The sequence below is a fragment of the Topomyia yanbarensis genome, chromosome 2 (genome assembly GCF_030247195.1).
Source record: "Topomyia yanbarensis strain Yona2022 chromosome 2, ASM3024719v1, whole genome shotgun sequence".
NCBI lineage: Eukaryota > Metazoa > Arthropoda > Insecta > Diptera > Culicidae > Topomyia > Topomyia yanbarensis.
In genome coordinates, this window is record NC_080671.1 from 234,301,697 (window position 1) to 234,328,190 (window position 26,494).

General features: G+C 38.9%; 1 protein-coding gene across 9 annotated transcripts in view; it reads left to right on the forward strand.

The window, feature by feature from the left end:
• LOC131678338 (putative uncharacterized protein DDB_G0282133) overlaps window positions 1-26,494 on the forward strand; it is a 2,723,618-nt gene that overhangs the window by 1,813,605 nt on the left and 883,519 nt on the right. For all 9 annotated transcript variants that reach the window (XR_009303629.1, XM_058958408.1, XM_058958411.1 and 6 more), the window contains one exon: window positions 9,921-10,070. Coding sequence is in view for 8 of the 9 variants with exons in the window: in XM_058958408.1 (XP_058814391.1) it covers window positions 9,921-10,070 (150 nt within the window). In the remaining variant the exon portion in view is untranslated. The remainder of the gene's footprint in view (window positions 1-9,920; window positions 10,071-26,494) is intronic.

Below are 26,494 nucleotides of genomic sequence, written 5' to 3' on the forward strand. Positions count from 1 at the left end.
TGTTTATGTTTATGTTTATGTTTATGTTTATGTTTATGTTTATGTTTATGTTTATGTTTATGTTTATGTTTATGTTTATGTTTATGTTTATGTTTATGTTTATGTTTATGTTTATGTTTATGTTTATGTTTATGTTTATGTTTATGTTTATGTTTATGTTTATGTTTATGTTTATGTTTATGTTTATGTTTATGTTTATGTTTATGTTTATGTTTATGTTTATGTTTATGTTTATGTTTATGTTTATGTTTATGTTTATGTTTATGTTTATGTTTATGTTTATGTTTATGTTTATGTTTATGTTTATGTTTATGTTTATGTTTATGTTTATGTTTATGTTTATGTTTATGTTTATGTTTATGTTTATGTTTATGTTTATGTTTATGTTTATGTTTATGTTTATGTTTATGTTTATGTTTATGTTTATGTTTATGTTTATGTTTATGTTTATGTTTATGTTTATGTTTATGTTTATGTTTATGTTTATGTTTATGTTTATGTTTATGTTTATGTTTATGTTTATGTTTATGTTTATGTTTATGTTTATGTTTATGTTTATGTTTATGTTTATGTTTATGTTTATGTTTATGTTTATGTTTATGTTTATGTTTATGTTTATGTTTATGTTTATGTTTATGTTTATGTTTATGTTTATGTTTATGTTTATGTTTATGTTTATGTTTATGTTTATGTTTATGTTTATGTTTATGTTTATGTTTATGTTTATGTTTATGTTTATGTTTATGTTTATGTTTATGTTTATGTTTATGTTTATGTTTATGTTTATGTTTATGTTTATGTTTATGTTTATGTTTATGTTTATGTTTATGTTTATGTTTATGTTTATGTTTATGTTTATGTTTATGTTTATGTTTATGTTTATGTTTATGTTTATGTTTATGTTTATGTTTATGTTTATGTTTATGTTTATGTTTATGTTTATGTTTATGTTTATGTTTATGTTTATGTTTATGTTTATGTTTATGTTTATGTTTATGTTTATGTTTATGTTTATGTTTATGTTTATGTTTATGTTTATGTTTATGTTTATGTTTATGTTTATGTTTATGTTTATGTTTATGTTTATGTTTATGTTTATGTTTATGTTTATGTTTATGTTTATGTTTATGTTTATGTTTATGTTTATGTTTATGTTTATGTTTATGTTTATGTTTATGTTTATGTTTATGTTTATGTTTATGTTTATGTTTATGTTTATGTTTATGTTTATGTTTATGTTTATGTTTATGTTTATGTTTATGTTTATGTTTATGTTTATGTTTATGTTTATGTTTATGTTTATGTTTATGTTTATGTTTATGTTTATGTTTATGTTTATGTTTATGTTTATGTTTATGTTTATGTTTATGTTTATGTTTATGTTTATGTTTATGTTTATGTTTATGTTTATGTTTATGTTTATGTTTATGTTTATGTTTATGTTTATGTTTATGTTTATGTTTATGTTTATGTTTATGTTTATGTTTATGTTTATGTTTATGTTTATGTTTATGTTTATGTTTATGTTTATGTTTATGTTTATGTTTATGTTTATGTTTATGTTTATGTTTATGTTTATGTTTATGTTTATGTTTATGTTTATGTTTATGTTTATGTTTATGTTTATGTTTATGTTTATGTTTATGTTTATGTTTATGTTTATGTTTATGTTTATGTTTATGTTTATGTTTATGTTTATGTTTATGTTTATGTTTATGTTTATGTTTATGTTTATGTTTATGTTTATGTTTATGTTTATGTTTATGTTTATGTTTATGTTTATGTTTATGTTTATGTTTATGTTTATGTTTATGTTTATGTTTATGTTTATGTTTATGTTTATGTTTATGTTTATGTTTATGTTTATGTTTATGTTTATGTTTATGTTTATGTTTATGTTTATGTTTATGTTTATGTTTATGTTTATGTTTATGTTTATGTTTATGTTTATGTTTATGTTTATGTTTATGTTTATGTTTATGTTTATGTTTATGTTTATGTTTATGTTTATGTTTATGTTTATGTTTATGTTTATGTTTATGTTTATGTTTATGTTTATGTTTATGTTTATGTTTATGTTTATGTTTATGTTTATGTTTATGTTTATGTTTATGTTTATGTTTATGTTTATGTTTATGTTTATGTTTATGTTTATGTTTATGTTTATGTTTATGTTTATGTTTATGTTTATGTTTATGTTTATGTTTATGTTTATGTTTATGTTTATGTTTATGTTTATGTTTATGTTTATGTTTATGTTTATGTTTATTACCTTCACCAACAGGCCCCTTGGCCCTAATGGTGGTTGCTTTAACTAATTACATTTTAAAATTGCCAACATTTTCGCTTTAATCGCATTCCACGTCCGGTCAAAGTCAAAGGCCGTCGCAACACTGTTAAAAATTCGCAGGAGTCCAGTAACAGCGCTCTGGCAACCATAGTTGGTTCTCCTGAACGGAACTCGCAGAAGAGAGTTATTACGTAGAGCTCGGACGCGGGCTTGAAGATCCAGACGTCCGAGGATTGTTGGGCAATCCACTCTGGCAGAGAGTAAGTCCGAGACGAACAATGCTCGAGAGCAGTCCCTCCGAATGCTGAGTGTATCGAGGTGTATTAGCTGGCAACGGTTTTCATAGCTCGGCAGCTGAAATCTGTTTCGCCATGGGAGATGCCGAAGGGCGAAGCGTATGAACCTGCGTTGGACAGCCTCGATTCTGTCAATCCCATTCTGGTAGTATGGATTCCAAACAGCTGAACAATATTCTAACGTTGAGCGGACCAACGCGCAGTAAAGCGATTTAAGACAATATACGTCCCTGAAGTTTTTCGCTATTCGGAAGATGATTTACACTATCAAGAACTCTGTTACCGAAACGGAAATCGCCTCTATGGTTTCGGGTGCATTAGGAAGTGATTCTGTCATAGGAAAAAGTTGGTACCCGAATGGAAGGATGCAGCATCAATGTCGTTTATTTCAGTCAAGGTTGGGATTAGAGCTTCCATTTCCCGACGGTTTTCAACTTCCCGGGATTCGGAAAATAAATAATAAATTTCCCGGGAAATCCCGGGAACACATGACTTTTATTTTTAAAGGTGAATGATTTTCATGAAAACAAAAGAATAAATTGAAAAGTTTTCAAACCCGTTTGATTGCATGTATATCTGTCCTAAAGCAGTTGTCAGAAGATAGCGATTTGGTGGCCTACACATCATTCAATCATTTGATAACTCGTCAATAAGTTTACGCAGCATCAATTTTTTCTTGGCAATATGTATAACCTAAATTTTGGTAATTACGATTAGGATTGGGACGATATACTAAACGCAGCTGCTGGAGTTACTGTCCAAAATTGGAATTCGTTGTTCTAATACGATGGTATGTGCAAAGTACCTTCTTTGGTAAATGAATGAAAATATTGAGCTGCTTCAGGGTCTACGGGCAGATCACTCTAAGAATGTATAACAAATTTGCTTCAGATTAGGAAAAAAATCATTTAATTTCCATTTTTGCATCAACTTAGCACCCCCTCGCAGAAAAGTTTGTTTAACAAACGTTCTATGTTGATCCACTTTGTTCGACGTTTTGTTGCATGTAGGGATAGTTTTTCGTAGGGTTTTGACGTCTTACACGCAACGCAAAATACATTATGAATTTCTATTTTGATGGAAAGAAATTTATTTAATTTCGCTGATTTCTAAAAATGCATCACAAGTGATCTGCCACTAGTTCAGGGTATCCAATCAAATGAGAAAATGTTATATGTGGAATCCATTTCCGTCACAGTAAGACCAGCATCATTTCGAATTAAGTGTGAATCAAAATCAAGTAGATAGTGGACGAACTGTGCAGCGATGGATGAAGCCTATACACTTAGAAAAAATGAAAATTACATTTGAGGTAAACAACGTAGCGACGTATTTCTCCTGTTTATTAATAGGATTTGATGATATGTAAAATTAAATTAAAAATTAAAAACTCTTTTGATGTAAAACTCAGACTGAATGACCTAGGAAAAGACAAACAACTTTTATTTATTTATTTATATCGTCTTTGATGCGAAGCACCATACCACTCAACATAAAATTAATTAATTTACATTTTAACATTAGGAACGAATCACTCGGAACAATTAATACGTTATATAGTTAGAACAATGAAAAATTTAGTCATTTGAGTGTAGAAACAATATAAAACTACAAAAAATACATAGTTTTTTATCATTTTACGGAGTTGGATTGAAAAATAAAACCCTATTTTAATCCACCTAGCAGTGCAATTGTGCCTTTCTCATTTATCCAAACTATGATTTAATGCCTGGTTACGTTCAATGTACCATTGTGGAAATGTCTATTATATTCTTATCATACTTGATAAGCATATATAAGTGCACGACTGTCACGAACCTGATAAGCAACGTGCCGACATTGACATACTGGAAACGAACAAAATATAATATTTATATAGCTTAATCAGCGTGAGTTCAATATTGTCTTCATGTTAACTTCATGGTGGAGAAGGGAAGGGATATAATTAGTGGGAAGTGGATGATGCCTCGGGAACCGCATAACTTATTTTAATATACGGGGTGGATGACGGGAATGCAGGAGGGAGGTAGGTCTGAGAGGGTGGGTGAGAGAAAGGGGGGGGGGGAGAAGTAGGAGGTGGGGCAGTAGATGTAGGGTTCAACACCGAACTTCATATTATATGTTTCACGGTGTTCCTAAAACCGTTATTAACAAAAATGACCATAAATTTGTCATACGGCATTCGAAAGATACAGTATCCAAGCATCTTCTCAGTGAATTTCAAAGTGAACCATCGAGAGATTCGGGAGAAATTGCGATTTGAAATTTTATGACACGTTTTATAAGGCTACCAGTAAACACCCACGGGTTTGGTCCTATCTCTATAAACAAAAAATATTTGTCTACTTATTTAGTACATGGCATTCGAAAGATATAGTAATCAAGTATATCCCGTGCAAGTTTGAAAATATTTCATTGACGGAATCGAAATTTATAACGGTTTGGATGTGGTATGCGGTCATAGATGGGTTTTCTACCAGACTTCAAGAGTGAATCCATGTTTGTTCATTGACTATTTAGATCGTTTATACGTGTCGCGGTTTTCGAAGGAAAATCTTACCATTTAGTTACATAAATATAATGTACAGTCTATTCTCAACCACCAAAGGCATCAGTCACAATACCAGTGTGCTCTCTGCTGCTATCCAAGCCAGCGCAAGCAGTTGCTTTTTTCTTGTGTGCTTTGTCTGAAGAACAAAGGGAACCGTTACTATTATTCTATCAAGATGACTGAGTCTCGACAACAAAATGTGATTCTTCAGGCCAACACGGTGGCCATTGACTTCCGGTCTTTCCGCATAAGATCGAGTATTGGTGATGTGGAACATTTGCTGAAGGAGAAAATGCAGCTTCGGTTTTCAGACGTCAGTTTCATTCAGTTGGAGCACGTCAGATACGCGGTGCTGATAACGTTCAACAAATTCGCCCAGGCGAAAAGATTCATTTCGCAAAACAACTTGAAACACGTTCCGGATTGTGACACCGCAAAAATCAAGATCCCTGTGTATATGGATAACGGAAACGTGGAAGTTTAATTACATGATTTGGCACCACGTACTTGCAAAGTGGCCATTAAAAGATTCATGTCGTATTTCGGAGAAGTGGAATCAATCACGGAGGATACGTGGAGCAACTACTTTCCAGGTATTTCAAATGGTGTTTTTGTGATGAGAATGCGAGTAGACCAACCCATTCCCTCCTACCTTACCCTGCAGTATACAACAGAAGGGGGTGATACCATTATACAGCGAACTCTATGTACATATCAAGGACAAACTAACACGTGCCAGTTCTGTGAACAAACGGCACATTACGGACGATCCTGCCCAGAAACCGCTAAGAAAAGCTCATCTACAGATAGAAATACCAACACTCAGTCTCCAATATCATTCCCTGAGCCACAAACGGTTGCCAAATTTGTGGCTGCTGTTCAAGCAATAATGACAACTGCGAAAGCCGCGTCAAGTACCACAAACTCAACAGCTAATTCTAGCAACGAGGGAGCTACTAGCAATGATGGAGGGTTCACGGTCGTGACCCGAAAGGGAAAGAAGTTGGGAACAACACCTGATCGCGAACATCAAGGCAGTAACCCCGATGATGATCCGGACATGTGCAAAGACGACAAAGATACAAATGACCCCCATGATATAGTTGACGTGAATGCAAGGATTTCCCCGACACGAAAACGGATCTCCGCGCGCAATGGCAAGTCGCGCATACGGGATCGATCTTAGCATTGTTTATTATTTGTATTGTTTACATCATGTAAATATAGAAAAAACCCACGGCTCCGTGAAGCTAACGCCTTGAGCCGTGCCAAATAAACGAATTGAAAAAAAATAAATATAATGTACAAAAAGTGTTATTTATATGGTGCACTGCAAAAAATATGACAATAGAGTTGTCTACCAAACGTTAAATATAATGTGTAATTTAAAAAATGGATAAAAGTCGGAATGTTTACTTCAAAAGGCCATATCTCAATGGTTTGTAGACCGATTCTAATTTTTTTTCATTATTGAACAAGTAGACATTTCATCGTTAATTTTCATTAAAAAGAATATAAAATAGAGTTGCCTACTTCAAACAATAGACAACATAATTATCCTCAACTATATATATATTATCACTATTTAATGAATAATTTTGTATTCAAAACGACGACCTATCAATTTCTATACATTAGTTGAATGCAACAAACACAAAATACAAATCATGGAAAAATAAAACCGTAAATTTAAAAAATATAAAGGTATTTGCTGATTCAGATCAATTTATGTTATGATACGGTTTTTGTTGGAAATTTTGTACAATCGTGATTCGCTGGTTGGGTTGACAGATGTTAAAACTGGTCAAAGGGGATGTTATTAGTACAAGTTCATCTGCTCATATCTCTAGCTATTGTCAGTTTTATTGTCGAAACTTATCATGAGAATTTGACATTCAGATGTTTATACAGCAATTGCAATCAACTAGTACATAAAAATGGATAGGCCGCTATTTTTAAACAAAGATATTCATTAAATAATGATAATACATATAGTTGGGATTAATTATATTGTCTATTTATTGATGTAGATGACTCTATTTTATATTCTTCTAAATGAAAATTAACGATGAAGCGTCTACCTGTTCAATAATGAAAAAATAATTAGAATCGGTCAACAAACCATTGAGATATGGTCTTTTGAAGTAAACATTCCAACTTTTATCCATTTTTTTTTATTTTACGCATTATATTTAACATTTGGTAGGCAATCCTATTTTCATATTTTTTCAGTGCACCATATAAATAACACTTTTTGTACATTATATTTATGTAACTAAATGGTAAGGTTTTCCTTTAAAAACCGCGACACGTATAAACGATCTAAATAGTCAATGGACAAACATGGATTCACGCTTGAAGTCTGGTAGAAAACCCATCTATGACCGCATACCACATCCGAACCGTTATAAATTTCGATTCCGTCAATGAAATATTTTCAAACTTGCAGGGGATATACTTGATTACTATATCTTTCAAATGCCATGTCCTAAATAAGTAGACAAATAGAGATAGGACCAAACCCGTGGGTGTTTGCTGGTAGCCTTATGAAACGTGTCAAAAAACTTCAAATTGCAATTTCTCTCGAATCTCTCGATGGATCATTTTGAAATTCACTGAGAAGATGCTTGGATACTGTATCTTTCGAATGCCGTATGACAAATTTGTGGTCATTTTTTTGTTAATAACGGTTTTAGGAACACCGTACCTTCATTTGTGTCTAGTATAATTAAAATTGGTTCAGTCATCACCGAAGTCGCTTTAGATCTGAAATATGCCCGAAACCTAGGACTTCCAGAATTATCGATAGTGGACAATATATTCCAATAATCTTTGATTCACCATCAGTGATCTAGGCCTGCGAATCAAAGTAATTTGATGTTCATTTCAATAGATTTTAAACCTATGAGGTATTACGATTGTACTGGTTCATATTAGAAATTACTATGTGACCGCAATAACCAACCTGTAACTCCGGAGCCAAAAGTCAGAACTGAATTTTAATTCGATAGCTGTCATTGGGGGTATTATATCTTTTATTTGAAATCAAGTTTGTCAAAATCGGTTAAGAGCAGAGTTAAAAATAATCGAAATTCTTTTTTGACGGCTGAAAATGAACCTGATGCGACTCGTGGTGAATAGAAAAAAATATTCATTCAAATATCCATCCTTATTCATTCAGTTGAATATCGTACAATATATTCATTTCACTAATTATCTAGTTAAATGTTTTCAAATTCCGGTAAAGCATATGAAACAACAATCATTATCGCTTACATTGTGCCAGGGCATACTTTGATGCGTTTGATGCGTTGCTGCACGGTCGCTTCGGGTAATAATCGAAGACGAATGAAAATGTGCATGGATGAATAGGCGGTTTCTTCATTTGACGTTTTCAGCTGCATCACTGAATATTGAAAATGAATGCGGCTGAATATGATCAATTTTCATTCAATGAATTTGAATATTTTTAACTCTGGTTAAGAGTTTGCTGTGTGACCGCACTCTTCAATCCGTAACTCCGGAACCGAAAGTCCGATCAATTGAAAAATCAATAGCGTCTTATGGGAGCGTTATACCGTTCATTTGAAATTAAGTTTGTGAAAATCGGTTCAGCCATCTCTGAAAAAATTGAGTGACATAATTGACACACACATACATACACACTTACATACACACACTCAGACATTTTGCGATCTCGACGAACTGAATCGAATGGGATATAACACTCGGCCCTCCGGGCCTCGGTTGGAAAATCGATTTTTGGAGTGATTGCATATCCCTTCTTTATATGAGACAGACAAAAAGGGGATCAAGTCTCCTCAGTCTCCCTTATAATCAATTAGAATGATACATTTTAACTTTAAACATTTTAACTGTTGCATTTGTCGACAAGACGAGAACCGATATCGTCTGCTGAACAAAATGACTATTAAATCTTGTTTCAATGCAAGAATTTTTTTTCAGTCGATTTTTCATTCGATTAGGCCCGGTACCAGATTTAAACGGATGAAGTCTATTAATTAGTATGGTTACGAAAATCTTTCCCCGATGTAATTTGATTTAGTCAGTGAATTAGTAGGTCGATCATGAAGGCAGCCGATTTCGTCAATCGAGTGCACAGTTTTGAAAATATCATTTTTTTATGGGGCAAGAAGTCGTTTCTACTTCCCATCCAAGTTAGGTAATTTTTAAGAACTAAATCAACCCACTCCTGAGTCGATTTCTGGTCTCATTAAGAGTACCTTTTCTAAATTTGAACCAATTCGAACCAGTCTAGCTACTGGACAAACGTGCTAGGAATTTGCATGGGATTTTTCGAAAATTTACATGAACTCTCATTTTCACCGCTAGATGGCACTGACAGCATCAGATTTTTACTGCAAGCGAAAACAAGAAAGATTGTTAAATTGGCTACAATTCTTCGCGTATTTTAAATCACACCAATTTAAAATTGTTAAAATTGGCTCACTTCGTTTAATAACTTGTTCTAACAAAGTTTGATTGATTGCAAGTTTTCGACAAATTTGCTAAATTTAAATTCGAATTTAAAAATCCCATACTAACTTCAAGCACGCTGGTCCGGTTACTAGACTTAGCCGATTTGGTTCAAACTTCGTGCAGACACTTTTGGTGAGACTAGGAATCAATTTAGGAGTTGGCCGGCGAACGTTATTTTTTTTCTTGTCACCATAGGGCACACTGTAGAAAAAATATTTATATTTTGAAATGAACCTAATCCAATATTAATGTATGAACATTTTATTATTAAATCTTTTTTCAGTTTCTGAATATGGCCTCCGTTTTCATGCGGATATTCAACCTTATCTGTATGATGTTGTTAATAGGACACTGGAGTGGATGCTTGCAGTTTTTAGTTCCGATGCTACAAGGATTTCCATCAAATTCATGGGTAGCAATAAATGAACTACAGGTATGTTTAACATAGTTATAAGACGAAAAACATATGTTGGCCCAATAAGGGAGACAGCGTGTATTTTAATTGATAATTTTCACTTCAGGCAAACCTTGAATCCATATTGCTGAAAGAGGATTTTCATTATAAGGCTCTCGCCTCGGGAAAATGCTTGTCCCAGATGGGGATTCGCCAAAACTCCTTGAGTCTTGAAGCGGGCACTCAAGGCCTCTTTTATTCACCGAGTCCCAGGGTGTTGTGGCTATGGGGGAGATTTCGGACGTGTGGTAACCTACACTTTATAAACCCTTGCAATAAATACCTTCTACGTTTTATTGTGTCAATACGACGGTGGCTACACGGTGGGATGGCGGGGTAGTGAGGATCTGAGGCGGCGGTGGTGGTGGTGATGATGATGGCAGCTGATCTGGACGGCGGATCTGGATCCTGACGATTACGGTCTCTCGGCTCTCGATGGAGAGAAGGTTTGCGGCGGGGCGAAAATCCCTTCGATCACGGGTACGGTTTGTGGACGGCACGTGGTACGTCGGAACTTACGGCTCAATCCGGAGGGTATTAACACCCGTTGATATTGTTGCGTTTTTAGGCTTAAATTTGGGTTCACCCAAACACAACTGGCGATAATTCAGGTACCGGCCTGCGGGTTAAGGTTTAACGAGGCTCGTCCTTAGGGAAGCCATTCGGCTCACTATTTTCGCGAATGCAAAAAAACTCGTGCGTCTCGTTTAGCGGTCGTGACTTTTCTCCCTCATATATCGTGATTTTTCTCCCATCTCCAATCGACTCCAACCAATTTCTCCCCAAACCAAATTCTCTCCAAACCAAATTCTCTCCGTTCTTCCGTTTTGGATCAGTTCAGTGGATTGCTTTTCAATCCCCACCGACAGCAGTGCCACCAACGCAGTTTAATTTGCTACCCCCAGCAGTGCCACCAATGCAGTTTAATTAGCCACCCACTTGTGTTTGAAATGACCGTTGACGCAAGCTAAGCTATACAGAGTATTCCCTAAAATCCAACACGTACTAAATTGTTACCAAATGACGGTAACATTCCCCCTCTGGTCAGGCAAAAAAAAAATAAATTTACTTACAATTGATTTTTTTAGAGCTTTTTACTTACTATTGACTGTAGATAACTAAACAACAACAAAAAACGAAAATAACATCACACTTGAAAATTTGGTGTCCACCGAAAACAAATCTTATCTTACAACACTAAATGAACGAGGCAATAGCTGCGCAAATTATTAGGCACATTTCGAATACCTTTTTTTAAATAAATGATCAAAATCCTTGACCAGTTGTGACGATCGAAACGATAGCAAAGCACACTGGGTTCATTCGATGGAACATCCCGGAAAGGTGAATGACCTCGCCTCCCATATCACACGTCATCTTTCAAATTATTACACGGCACAGGGGTACAAGACCTACACGCCACGGGTTATACTACGAAGATAATCGACAGATACGAACGATCGCACAAGACTAAATTAAAGTTGCATCGGTTATTTGTCGAACCTTGGGTAGGATCGCCATCGAGATTGATTGTTAGAGATAAATATCATTGTTTGAGTGAGATCTCCTGATTAATCGATACTTGGCCTATCGAGATCGTGCAAATATTATCGATTCATACTATAAAAATTCCGATTTTTCGTGTGGTTGCTAGAGGGCAGCACCAAACTTCACGAACAAGGTTGTGTAAGTTCATCAATTATCCGGGTTTCAGTTAACTTTTAGCTTCAAAACCCATCGGATCATAGTTAAGTAAATTCACTCTCATTTTGTCGATGCTTGTTTGGACGACCTTGAGAGGAAAATCATTTTCAATTACTCGGCCTTTAACTGGACTGTAGCGCTCAGAATGCGCTAACTATGCTGAGATGCCCCGCGGAAAGCATCAGAACGTACCGTTAGCGAAGTAGGCAAAATGGTGAGTTAAAAAGAATAATAAAAAACACATTCCTGCTGTATCCATTTTATTTCTACAGTTTCCTTTACAGATTGCGGCCATTTTACGCTGGCTTTATCAAGCTAGCCGGCCAGACGCCAATGTTACGACCCATGGAATCAATTAGTTCATATGACGATACCCATATTGAGCTGCTAGCTTTGCATTATAAAACTCGCTCGCATTCGAATTCTTAGTGTTCCTTTTGTATACTGTATCTCCTATTTCAAAGGGTTTAGCGGGTTTACGCGTTCTAAGGTTGTATATATTCGTGGATGTGGCATGAGCTTTCATGAGATGTTTCTGTACGATTGAGTACAGTTGTGGTGAATCCTCGCGAATCCGGGCAAGCCGTGCTTCGATTGTAATTTCTGTCTCATCCCTAAATTTAGAATGATCTACTCCTTTGAGAACGACTTCTTCAAATTTCGCGATTCGAAACGGACTGTATCCAGTGGAGGAGTGAATAGTGGAATTTATAACTACTTCTATTTCCGACAATCGCGAATCCCACTCGCGTTGATTTTCTCTCGCATATGAACGTATCGCGGTATTAATGGTACGATTGACGCGTTCTACCGGGTTCGCTTGGGAATGATACCGCGACTTAAGCCAGTGCTTTATTTCAAAGCGATCTAAAAGTTGTTTAAATTCTCGTGACGTAAAAGTGCTTGCGTTATCAGACAGTAGAATCGCGGGTATCGAATTGCGAAAAAACCAGCGGTCAGTTAACTCGGTACAGAGGGTTTTGACTGAGATCTGGGGAAAAGCATGCAGTTGCACCCACTTGCTGAAAAGGTCTATGGTCACAAGTATATATTGTTTACCGGATTTTGATCGAGGGAGGGGTCCTATGTAATCTAGCGCGATTATCTGCCAGGGTCGGGAGGGGGCGCGTATGTCTCCCATAGGAGAGCTGGTGGACGCATTTGGGGCCTTGATTTCCTTGCAGTGCGCATATTTTCGAATGTGGTTTCTAACATCCCTAACCATATTCGGCCAGTAGTACTGCTGGCGGATTCGAGCTAAAGCCTTATCAGTCCCAATGTGCATACAATCGTCATGATTACCTTTCATGATGTCCTCTCTACTCTCTGGGCTGGGGACTATTTTCCAGTCGAATCGATGATCCGCTAAATCATCATTGAACACATATTTCATTATCACGTCCCCTTCCATCCGGAAGTCTGGGTAATCATCTGGTACTTCCAGGATAGATTGTCTTAAATTATTGTACCAAGTCGAGTCAGAGCGAGTGGAAATTGTCATAATGCTTCGCGTCGGGTACATTTTCCCTCCCTCGACGGTGAGTAATTGTCATGTCGTACTGTTGGAGGGATACACTCCACCGGCTAAGACGAGAGGAAGTTCTCCACTTCGATCTCATAATAAAGGTCAACGCCGAAGAGTCTGTGACTAAAACAAAATGGCTGCCCTCCACGTAGCCGCGGAAATGTTCTATTGAAAGAAGAGCTGCCAAGCCTTCTTTCTCAGTGGCGTGGTATGACCGTTCCGGGGTTGTCAGTTTTCGGGAGTAATATTCCACGACTCGCTCTAAGCCGTCAATTTTCTGGGTGAGAACCCCGGCAATGGCATAATCACTGGCATCTGTGTGGATAGCAAACTCGTGGTCGAAATCCGGACTGGACAAAATTGGAGCTGTAATTAATTTTTCTTTCACTGCCTGGAATGCTTTCTCCGCCTGAGGAGTCCATTTCAGAAATTTTGACTTCGTTTTAAGAAGTTCTGAAAGGGCTGCGGTAGTCTCACTGAAATCGGCTACGAAACGCCGATAATAGTTAGACATTCCGATAAAACGGCGAAGTTTTGTGATTGAAGTGGGGCGCTCATATTCCACAATTGGTTTTATTTTCTCAGAGTTAATTCGTAATCCTTGCGATGACAGAATGTAACCTAAAAAAGGAATTTCGTTCCGGCAGAAATGAGACTTCTCTAGCTTAATTGACAAGTTCGCTTTTCGTAGTTGTGTGGCCACTTCGTTCAAAAGCCGTACGTGCTCTTCAAATGTCTCCGTTACTATGACGATGTCGTCCAAGTAAACGAAGACATTCGGTTCCAGCACCCCATGCCCCAGAACTCGATTCATTAACCTCGCTAAGGTTGCTGGACTGTTAATTAACCCGAAGGGCAATCGGGTGAACTGGAACATCCCCTTCCCTTGAACGCTGAACGAGCAGAACTTGCGCGACTCCTTAGCAAGCGGAATTTGCAAAAATGCCTCCGAGAGGTCTATTGTCGACAAATATCTCTCCCGTGGGAGTCGGCCCAGAATCCGTCCCGGATGAGGAAGAGGGTAAGCATCACGTACGGTTCTTTCATTCAGCTTGCGGGCGTCCAGACGAAGTCGGATCGCTCCCGAGGATTTTCGAATGGGAACGATATTCAACGACCAATCTGAATTTGATTCCTCTATTATTCCCCGTTCGAGTAATCGGTCCAGCTCGGCAAATAAACCTTCTTGAATCTTAGGGGATATGGGGTAGGGGTACAGTCGTATCGGTTTGGCGGATTTCACTTCATCTTTCATGATGATTTTATGTTCACACCATTTCGTCGTATCTAGGCGATCAGCCTCGGCGATTTTGAAGTTTAGTTTAGTGGTATCTAAAATTTGTTGTTGCTTTTTAGATAGAAATGGTTCTGGAGTTGGTCTTGGAAGGTCCAATTTTGACTGCGTCTCCTGAATAGCGACAATTGACGGGTATATACCGAAGGCTCTCCAGAAATCCATTCCGCATATACATTCCTTGGTGAGATTAGGGGCCACCAAAGTGGGAATAACTCTCGTTTTGCCTCGGAACGTAAAGGGAATCATGATTTCTCCAAGCACATCCAATGGTGATCCGTCGGCGGTTTGTAATTCCACTGGTTCAGACAGATTTCGTAGGAAGAACCGGCGACTTTAGGTCTTCCTGATGGAGTTTTTTAAACAGTAGGGGCAGTTTTCTGCCGTAAAACCCTTAAGTACACATCTGGCGCAAAATACTTTAAGGGGAATTGGACAATCTTTAAGCTTATGAAGCTCTCCGCAATTAAAAAATTCTCTATTGGTTGGAGGTACGTAATTCGCAATTAGCTTCATAAGCGGACTTGGTTTACTAGGTCCTGCTTCCTGGCCTTCGTCAGGATAGGTTTTTTCGTTTTTATTATACGACGAGGGTTTATTGTCATTTTTCGGGTTGTGTTTGCGCCCCCCCCCCCCCGTTTGAGTAGTTTCCCTCGCTCTTGTTATCCTTGTAACGCAATGATTTGTGTTCTCCTTGACGATTCTTGTTGTAAAATGTCCTTGGGGGGTTGATGACGTCAGTATTTGAATAAATGGCGCATGTTTCCTTCTTATTGGACCCGAAAACTTTTGCAAAGGCAGAGTAATCGGTCGCATCTAAATCTTTGCCTATAGCAATCAATTCTCTGAGCGTCCTAACGTTACGTCCAATGAGTGCTTTTTTCCCATCGTAACGAAGGTTCATTTTCAATACCTCCACTTTTTCTACGTCGGCTAATCCATGGTTCATGGCTAAGAAAAGCTTCTCCATTTGCAAGTAATACTGCTGGAAAGATTCGCCCTTTTGTTGCCGTGTCTGATAAATTTTTGTCCGAAGGACTGAGTCGAGATCTGGATGCCTATACTCATTTATAAGTTCTTGGACTAGGTGTGCCCATCCCAACAGCGAGTTTCGATTGCGCTGAGCTGTGTACCAACATAACGCAGCTCCATCGAACAGATGTACCGCGGAATCAAACAGATCGGCTTCATTCACGTGTTCAGAAATGGCTAGTTGCTGAACGTCGTTCAAAAACTCGTTCAAGCTCAAACCCTGGTCGTTTCCGGAGTATTTTTTTATTTTCCATTGAGACACGGGAATGACTTTCCGTGAGATAGCTTCTGGGGGAAATCGCGGTCTGAATTAGAATATGTAACGGGTATTTCCCGCTCGAGATGATTTGCATCGTGAAATGGACTGAATTGAATTTCGTCGATTCTGCGGTTAAAAGTTTGGTTTTGTTCATCGTTCCCGAAAAATGGGTTATGCTGTCTAACTGGGTTAGATTGAGCGGTGGTGGAGACGGGTGTTGAAAATGGTATTCCCCTGGTTATGGCTTTGGTGATTATTGTAGATGAGCGGGATACTTTTCTGAAATCTGTGTTATTAAGATAGAAGAGCTCCGGATTAATTTCTGGTAGATAATCATCTGGTGACAGGAAGGGGTTAGTTTCATTTAGATTTGCCGCTGGTCGGCTCGGCTGCGATACTTGCGGTTGGTTCAAGTGCTCTTTCAAATTGGTGACTTGGGTTGTCAATGATTTTATCAGGGTACCAATACTAACCATAGCTTTATTGAAGTCGTCCTGGGAAACGAAGAGTGTTTCTGTCGGAGTCCTAGGTATGGTTCCCGTGGAGGTTACAGTAGTAGTGGTGTATGAAGGACCGGCCTCGCTGATTCCCCCCGCTGCTTCGTCCTACAATTAGCTGTTTACGACCTCTTGTTCCCTGGCCTCTGAAGAAGAGTTGTCTTCCTCCCAAAAATGTTCGGACAAGAGATCGAGAACTTTATTGAATTCCTGGCTAACTTTTAATCGCAGCTCTTCATGACAATGATTTTCGATTACCGCCAATCAGTGACCCAAATGTAACAGTCTGGCTTTACAAAATTCTGTAACATTTTTCGGCGTAGTTGTTAGAATGCGAGTGAGTTCGTTGTACCGTTGCTGGCACATACTTAGATCCACTGCTGGATCTTGGTGATAGTGAATAATGGATTCATGGCCTTCACGTTCATTTTTCAGAATTCCATTCAACCTACGCCGGCGTTTACAACGGGACTCGTCATCTCCGATGCGAACATTTCGGAGCAGCAGCTCATAATCAAGTTCACCTGCGGTTAGGTGGTCAACCCGCAGGTTATGGTATAATATCCCGAAATCCGGACCAGAAACGGACCGACGTGTAGGCATGATTAACGTGCCGTGCAATAAAGTCGAGGAATAAATGCGAAATGGTTGGAGATTTGTTTATCAATCAAAAGAAATCAAGTAGGTTTCACACATCACTTCCCCTAGAACGCTTTGTAGATGTTTCCGATTGTCATTAACCAGTCAAGGATAAATTTAGTGCGAGCATTCGACCTGACCCTAATGACCGTACAATCACTGCCACGTGCTTTAACCACCGCGAATCAAATAATTGCAAAGGTTTCCAATTTTTCAAGTGTGATGCGACCAGAGTGGAATTGAGAGACTAATACTCGAAATCTCTCCCACAACTAATGAAGAAAAAATATTCTGCGAATATTTCTTCTCTCCTAGGAACCATAATTTTACGTTGGGCGCCAGATATAAGGCTCTCGCCTCGGGAAAATGCTTGTCCCAGATGGGGATTCGCCAAAACTCCGACTCCTGGTATGGGAGTCTTGGAGCGGGCACTCAAGGCCTCTTTTATTCACCGAGTCCCAGGGTGTTGTGGCTATGGGGGAGATTTCGGACGTGTGGTAACCTACACTTTATAAACCCTTGCAATAAACACCTTCTACGTTTTATTGTGTCAATACGACGGTGGCTACACGGTGGGATGGCGGGGTAGTGAGGATCTGCGGCGGCGGTGGTGGTGGTTATGATGATAACAGCTGATCTGGGCGGCGGATCTGGATCCTGACGATTACGGTCTCTCGGCTCTCGATGGAGGGAAGGTTTGCGGCGGGGGTACGGTTTGTGGACGGCACGTGGTACGTCGGAACTTACCACTCAATCCGGAGGGTATTAACACCCGTTGATATTGTTGCGTTTTTAGGCTTAAATTTGGGTTCACCCAAACACAACTGGCGATAATTCAGGGACCGGCCTCGTGCGGGTTAAGGTTTAACGAGGCTCGTCCTTAGGGAAGCCATTCGGCTCGCTATTTTTGCGAATGCAAAAAAACTCGTGCGTCTCGTTTAGCGGTCGTGACTTTTCTCCCTCATATATCGTGATTTTTCTCCCATCTCCAATCGACTCCAACCAATTTCTCCCCAAACCAAATTCTCTCCAAACCAAATTCTCTTCGTTCTTCCGTTTTGGATCAGTTCAGTGGATTGCTTTCCAATCCTCACCGACAGCATTGCCACCAACGCAGTTTAATTTGCCACCCCCAGCAGTGCCACCAATGCAGTTTAATTAGCCACCCACTTGTGTTTGAAATGACCGTTGACGCAAGCTAAGCTATACACATAACAGTTTTTGCAACCGGCCGAGACGGTTGTGCCTCCAGGTGGAAGGTTTTGTTCTCGAGAGAGTGACGGAGTGCGAGACGCTGTATGCGTTTTTGTGGGAGAGAGAGAGAGACCAGTTTGTTAAGTGTGAGTCGACAGTTGATACGTCGGAGGCGTGGTCAACGACATCCTCGGTGTTTTGACAGCAAACCGCGGGTAGACGAATTTGCCTACCGCGGTGGCAGAAATCGACAGTGATCGTGCCTGTACACACAGAAAAAATATATTGTATTGGTGTCGTCGGGCAATTCTAATCGACGAGAGGGGAAGCGTCACAGGTAGACCCATTTGCTCTATTCGTCTACCGCAGAAGTGGTACGACGAATAAGGAAAACAAGTGGCACCGAAAAGTGCCGCATCGACAGTGGGATTTTCGCAGCAAGCCACAGGTAGCCACATTTGTTTACCGCGGCGGTGGAAACGGAGAGAGCGCGCTTGTGGTGGTGATACCGACGAGCAGCTTAACCGGAGAGAGTTTTGAAGTGTTGCAGGTAGGCCTATTTCTCTACTGAAGAAGCAACGCGACGAAGAAGGACAGCAAGTGTCACATTGTCAAACAACGGGCACCGAGTTTACAACGTAACACATGAGGTGTGTTCTACAGGTATAACAGGTATATTTTTCATTCCTTTTTGTGATAGTTTTTCTTGCTAGGTAAAATGGATGAAGAGATGGGAGAACGAGTAACAGACCCTCCCCCTAAGCCTTATGCTGAAAATTTAAATCCGACTAGAATTAAAATTTACCCAGAGTCGTCAACGGGACCATGGATTGTATTTATTAGGCGTAAAGTAAAGGCGCTAAATATTATTCAAATTTCTAAAGATTTGACTTCGCGATTCTCGGATGTAAAAGAGATCGTCAAAGTCAATAAAGATAAAATACGCATTGTCGTTGGTAGTCTCAAACAAGCCAATGCAATTGCTTCTTGCGAGCTTTTTACGCGTGAGTATAGAGCGTATATTCCTTCAAAGGAAATTGAAATTGATGGGGTCATCACAGAATCGAGTTTGACTGTTGATGACATAATTAAGCATGGGGTTGGTCGTTTCAAAGACACCATACTTAAAGACGTAAAAATACTTGAATGCAAGCAATTGCATTCAGTATCACATGAAGGAGATAAAAAAGTTTATCGACTGTCTGACTCATTTCGAGTGACTTTCGCTGGGTCTGCGCTGCCCAACTATGTCATTATCGATAAGATTCGTCTCCCTGTTCGCCTTTTTATTCCTCGTGTAATGAATTGCCTTAATTGCAAACAGCTTGGCCACACAGCCACTTACTGTTCCAATAAGGCACGGTGTGGCAAATGTGGGGGTTCTCGTCAAGAGGATACATGCAATGAAAATTCAGTAAAATGTTTAATGTGCGGAGAAAACTCACATGAGCTCTCTGCATGCCCCATTTATAAATTGCGTGAGGATAAAATTAAACGATCCTTGAAGGAGAGGTCTAAGCGCTCCTATGCAGAAATGTTGAAAAATGCTACCCCTAAACCCATCTTCTTAGAAAACACTTACACATCTCTATTTTCGGAACAGTCTGACTCTGACGGAGCGTGCGAAGGTACATCATTTGTTTTACCCGGAAATTCCAGAAAAAGAAAACAGTCTTCTTTTCCCAAGCTGCCAAGAAAAGGCCTTAAAATTTCTCCACCAATACCAAACATACGAAACGTTAATTTCCACTTCTCTTGCTTCGACAGAAGAGCTACCCCCTACCGAAGAATATGAATTCTTAGCGGGTTTAATTATTGAAGCAGCAGAACAAGCCCAAACGAAATGCAATCCTGGAATGACAATAAATAGACGGCCCCCTAATCCTTGGTGGGACAAAGAGTGCTCTGATGCATATGAAGCTAAACAAGTTGCCTACAAAGAAATTATGAAACAGAAAGGGGGTATACGTGAGAACTTTGAAAATTATTTCATTTTGCAAAACAAATTTGACAGTATACGTCGTGCCAAGAAATCTAGTTATTGGAGACACTTCGTTGATGGCTTGTCAAGAGAAACATCAATGAGTACTCTTTGGAACACAGCCAGAAGAATGAGGAATCGAAACGTGACTAATGAAAGCGAAGATTTTTCGAATCGTTAGATATTTAATTTTGCCAAGAAAATTTGTCCCGATTCTGCTCCTGCGCAGAAAATCACTCGCGATGCTCCCACAAGTAACGATTTCATAGATTCGCCTTTGACAATGATGGAATTCTCAATTGCACTCCTCTCATGCAACAATAATGCTCCGGGACTAGACAGAATTAAATTCAACTTGGTGAAGAATCTGCCTGACCTAGCAAAAATACGCTTGTTGAATTTATTCAATAAGCTTCTTGAGCAGAACATTGTCCCGCACGACTGGAGACAAGTGAGAGTTATCGCTATTCCAAAACCGGGAAAGCCAGCCTCCGATCATAACTCGTATCGACCGATTGCAATGCTATCCTGCATCAGGAAATTGTTGGAAAAAATTATCCTACGACGTCTCGACAATTGGGTTGAGGCGAACGGCTTGCTATCAGATACCCAGTTTGGTTTTCGGAGGGGAAAGGGAACGAATGATTGTCTGGCGCTACTTTCGTCAGAAATCCAACTCGCTTACGCAAAAAAAGAACAAATGGCGTCTGTGTTCTTAGACATAAAAGGAGCATTCGACTCAGTCTCCATTGATGTTCTCTCGGAGAAGCTACATCAATGTGGTCTTTCACCGATATTAAATAATTATTTATACAATTTATTGTCAGAAAAGCACATGCATTTTTCATATGGCGATTTGGCGACACTCAAAATAAGTTACATGGGCCTCCCACAAGGCTCTTGCCTAAGCCCCCTTCTCTATAATTTTTACGTGAATGACATTGATAATTGTATTGTCAGCCCATGCACTTTAAGACAACTTGCAGATGATGGGGTGGTTTCTGCCACAGTACCAAAAGCTATAAATTTACAACAACCATTGCAAGATAGCTTGGATAATTTATCAATTTGGGCTTTAAAGCTGGGCATCGATTTCTCTACGGAGAAAACAGAGTTGGTCGTTTTCTCAAGGAAGCGTGATCCAGCTCAGCTTCAGCTTCAGTTGGTTGGTAGAACGATAGCCCAAGTCCTGACTTTTAAATACCTTGGAATTTGGTTCGATTCTAAAGGCACATGGGGAGGCCACATTAGGTATCTAATAACGAAATGCCAACAAAGGATAAATTTTCTGCGAACAATAACTGGATCATGGTGGGGTTCTCATCCAAGTGACATGATAAGATTGTATCAAACAACAATACTTTCAGTAATGGAATATGGGTGCATCTGTTTCCGTTCAGCTGCGAACACTCACATTATTAAACTGGAACGGATACAGTATCGCTGTTTACGAATTGCCTTAGGTTGCATGCAGTCGACCCATACAATGAGTCTTGAAGTACTAGCGGGAGTTCTTCCCTTAAAAGACCGATTCTGGGATCTCTCTTCTCGTTTACTTATTCGATGTGAGGTTATGAACCCACTGGTAATTGAAAATTTTGAAAGACTTGTCGAGCTTCAACCCCAAACCAGATTCATGACAGTGTATTTCAATCACATGTCACAAGAAATAACGCCTGCTAGGTATGTTCCCACATACGTCAATATACTAGATATTCCTGAATCCACTTTATTCTTTGACACGTCCATGCAAGCAGAGATTCGTGGAATTCCGGATCATCTACGCTCGCGGGAGATCCCTAAAATATTCACAAGTAAATATCAACACATAGACTGCCTTAAAATGTTTTACACTGATGGGTCACGAATCAGTGAGGCCACTGGTTTCGGTATTTTCAACAATAATTTTTCAATTTCTCTCAAACTTGCAGAACCCGCCTCTGTTTATATAGCGGAACTAGCAGCAGTTCACTATAGTTTTCAAATAATTAATACTTTACCCCCGAACCATTACTTTATCCTCACTGATAGTCTCAGCACAATTGCAGCTCTACGCTCAAAGAGGATTGATAATCACGATCCATTCTTTTTGGGGAAGATACGAGAATCTCTGAGTAACCTGACAAGAAAATGTTATAAATTTACCCTAGTGTGGCTCCCCGCCCATTGCTCTATTGCGGGCAATGAGAAAGCTGATAATTTAGCCAAGATTGGTGCACTAGATGGTGAAATATATGAAAGACCCATCGCTTACAATGAATTTTATAGCGCTTCTCGACAGAGGACACTTGCTAGTTGGCAAACATCTTGGGACAATGGAGATATGGGACGATGGCTACACTCAATTATCCCTAAAGTATCAACGAAGGCATGGTTCAAAGGATTGGATGTAAGTCGAGACTTCATCCGTGTGATGTCTAGGCTCATGTCCAATCATTATACTTTAGATGCGCATCTCCGTCGTATTGGGCTCGCTGAGGGTAATCATTGTGCTTGTAGGAGAAGGTTACCATGACATTGAGCATGTTGTTTGGTCCTGCACTGAATATCGTGAAGCCAGATCACAATTAGTAGATTCTTTACAAGTCCGAGGAAGACCAATCCATGTTCCTGTTAGAGACATCCTGGCGTATCGCGATCCTCTATACATGGAACTTATCTATCATTTTCTAAAAACAGCGTCTGTCAAAATTTAATTAAATTCATCTCCTCATACTCTCATCCAAGGCTAATCATTCACCAATTAAAGTGTTTTTAGTTTTTAAATTTAGACAATAACAGAAAAAAAAGTAAATAAATACACCCGAAAATACTAGATCATTATGAAATACAACAATGTAAGGAAAAAAGCAAACAATAAAGTGATTTCAGTGTTAGTTTTAGACAAAGTACTAGTATAGTTAAAATTAGTCTTAAGGATTTTTGTAACGTGCTATGTAAAAAAAAGAAACTGGCGTAAAAAGCTTTTGCAACTGCCGTGTCAAATAAACGTATGGAAAAAAAAGCTAAGCTATACAGAGTATTCCCTAAAATCCAACACGTACTAAATTGTCACCAAATGACGGTAACATCATTTAGATAATTCCATTAATTCGTGCCATATTCCTTGAAAGTGAAGCTTTTGTCATAAACCAGTTTTAATAAAATGCATTAAATGTAATAGTAGACAGAAGAGAGCCAAATGCAGCAGTGAGCCACCTAATTTTTTGGATACTATTAATGTCTATGTCTGACCATACAAAGCATTGCCACATTCAGACGCGAGCTCAATTTCCACAAGAGTAAAGCCATGTCAAGTGATCCTCGAATTGTTCGCAAAATCACCGATCTTCATGAGGTATATTTTATTGTATAGGTATTATCAAGGACAAATAATAAAGACGTAAAACGTACGAAGAACTTCTTAAAAATATGTGGCTCATTTTACACTGGTAGAATGAGTGTTCCCCGTCCCTTCAGATTTGACATCACTCACCGCTTGATGGCGCCCCAGTATGACGTGTCTGGTGAAAAACAATCGACGCAGGCCTAGGTGCAGGTGAATAAATATAAACAAAGTTTCTATGGTGAAAGATGGGGGAGATGTGCCAGAAAACTGCCGTTGGTGCTATTCCTTCGTTTTCTAGAGATGTTGGATATGTAAGTATAATTATTCCTATAATTTAATCTTTGACTGTAATCTTATTAATTTAATATACCTTTTAATTATAGTCAATTTTCGGTAGTCGTATCAGGTGAAAAATCACGAATACAACCTTGCACTGTATGGCTTGCTGTGAATATTTGGAATTCAACTACTGAGATACTAAATGATCACTTAATACAGGAGAGTCGATTCTTATGTGACCATGTATATAAATAATGCTAGTGATCAAACCGTCTCAGGTCCTGGAACTATCGTTAAAAAATATCTGCAACAAACCTGAAAACTACCAACATCTGACTCCATTCAGCATTCCGAATCAAATCATTCCTGGAAAACCTGCCAAGATGAATTAAAATCCTGATTTTGAAAGTTAACAGTATTGCCAAACTTTAGTAAATACACACAACATGGCTGCCATCTAATGCAGAAATTATTGGGGAGTATTATGATATAGTATAATGCCCTTGATAACGGTTTTTGAAAATTTGAATGGGGGCAGCTTTTCCGGTCAAATACTCCTCTATGATGTCTTTCCGGCATGTGTTACTCTTTGCTACACATTTTCAGCCCTTTTGATACACTGAAGTCTTTTTATGCGATTTTTTCATGCGACTTTTTATGCGGATTTTCAAAGTTATGCGGTTTTTATGCGGATTTTCAAAGTTATGCGGTTAACCATTCCGGGAAAACTTTGGCATCATCAGTGAGAGCAAGTATCTGGTTTGCTAGATGACCTACAATAATGAAATTATCAAATTATTAAATTATGATTTCCTCCAATTATAACGATATACATACGAGGTAGCCTTCTGTGGGAGAATGTTTATTTTTCTGGTTCGGCTATTGTTTTCTTTACCTAGATACCTTTGAGTTGTTTTTTTGCCTTTCTCAATAGAAAGGTATTGCAATTGCTCTGAAAACCGACTTTTTAACGGAGGCCCGGAGGGCCGAGTGACATATACCATTCGATTCAGTTCGTCGAGTTCGGCAAATGTCTGTGTGTGTATGTATGTGTGTATGTATGTATGTGTGTGTGTATGTGCGTATGTGTGTGTATGTGACCAAAAATGTCACTCATTTTTCTCAGAGATGGCTGAACCGATTTTGACAAACTTAGTCTCAAATGAAAGGTGCAACGTTCCCATAGGCTGCTATTGAATTTCTAATGGATCCAACTTCCGGTTCCGGAATTACAGGGTGATGAGTACGAACACGCAGAAAATGTCGATTTTAATAAATTCTGCAATGAATGTAGAAAGGTGAATTTTTTTTTCAAAAATATGACCACAACTGCTTCGATTTGTAGTATTAGGTCACTAACATCCATTCAAAGTCTATTTGGCCACATTGGCCACCATCATCGGTTCCGGAAGCCCCGGCGGAAGTATCTAAATTCAGAATAACAGTCACATCGGTTTCTCGGAGATGGCTAAACCGATTCGACTAAGCTTGGCTTCAAATGAAAGGTATTGCGTCCCAGTAAATGGCTATTTAATTTCATCCCGATCCGACTTCCGGTTCCGGAGTTACAGGTTGTGGCGTGCGATCACATAGCAAATTGTGATTCAAACCAATACTCCGATGAAAGCAAAAAAGGTAAAAATTTCATACGTCTCCCAACCTTTGAACGGAACGGATCGTTATATTTCACAGTGGTGTTCGGTGTGTAAATTCCAGTGATTCAAGGTCATCCTTTGTTCGTTCGTTAGCTGCCATTCTGCTGGTGCCGGCAGTAAATCCAGTACATTGTTTTCGCTGGTGCGGAACAATCGACGTTGTTTGCAGATAAGTTTTGCTTTATTTTTTTTTTCCTCATTTGCTTTCTTTCCTTTTCCCTACTTTTACTCTACCTTGTAATCAAATAATAAGACACTTTCCCGTTTATATAACGCTCTGCCCTCGTGCTTAAATGGCCGAGGGCGAAATACCATCTGATGTAATCATGGAAGTCCCTGATCCCCCTAATACTCGCATTGCTCCCCGTATAAAGCAGTACCCAGAAGGTTCCTCTGGGCCATGGGTGGTATATTTTCGGACCGGAGAGAAACCGGTTAATATATTAAAACTTTCTCGAGATCTGACTGCTAATTACCCGGCCGTAACTCAGATAACACGTGTTCGGGCAAACAAGATACGTGTTCTAGTGAGTGATCTCGGCCAGGCAAACGCGATTGCTTGCTGTGAGCGCTTTACGCGGGAATTTAAAGCGTACGTGCCTTGTGTGGCCTGTGAAATCGATGGGGTAGTGTCCGAACCGGGCCTGAAATGCGAAGAACTGTTGGAGCACGGGGTTGGCTGCTTTAAGGACCCCTCTCTTGAACAGATTAAGATCTTAGAATGCAAACAATTGTATACCGCAAACACCGAGGGAGGTAAGACTACCTACTCTCTATCAGGCTCGATTCGGGTGACATTAGCCGGGTCCTCTCTTCCCAACTACATCCTCCTTGACAAGGTTCGCCTACCAGTTCGCCTGTTCGTACCGCGGGTCATGAACTGCAGCAATTGCAAGCAGTTGGGCCACACAGCCACATATTGTGGAAATAAGAAACGATGCGGCAAATGCGAAGGAGAGCATGAGGATGACTCTTGCGACAAAGAAACTGAAAAGTGTATTTGCTGCGGGGGCCCT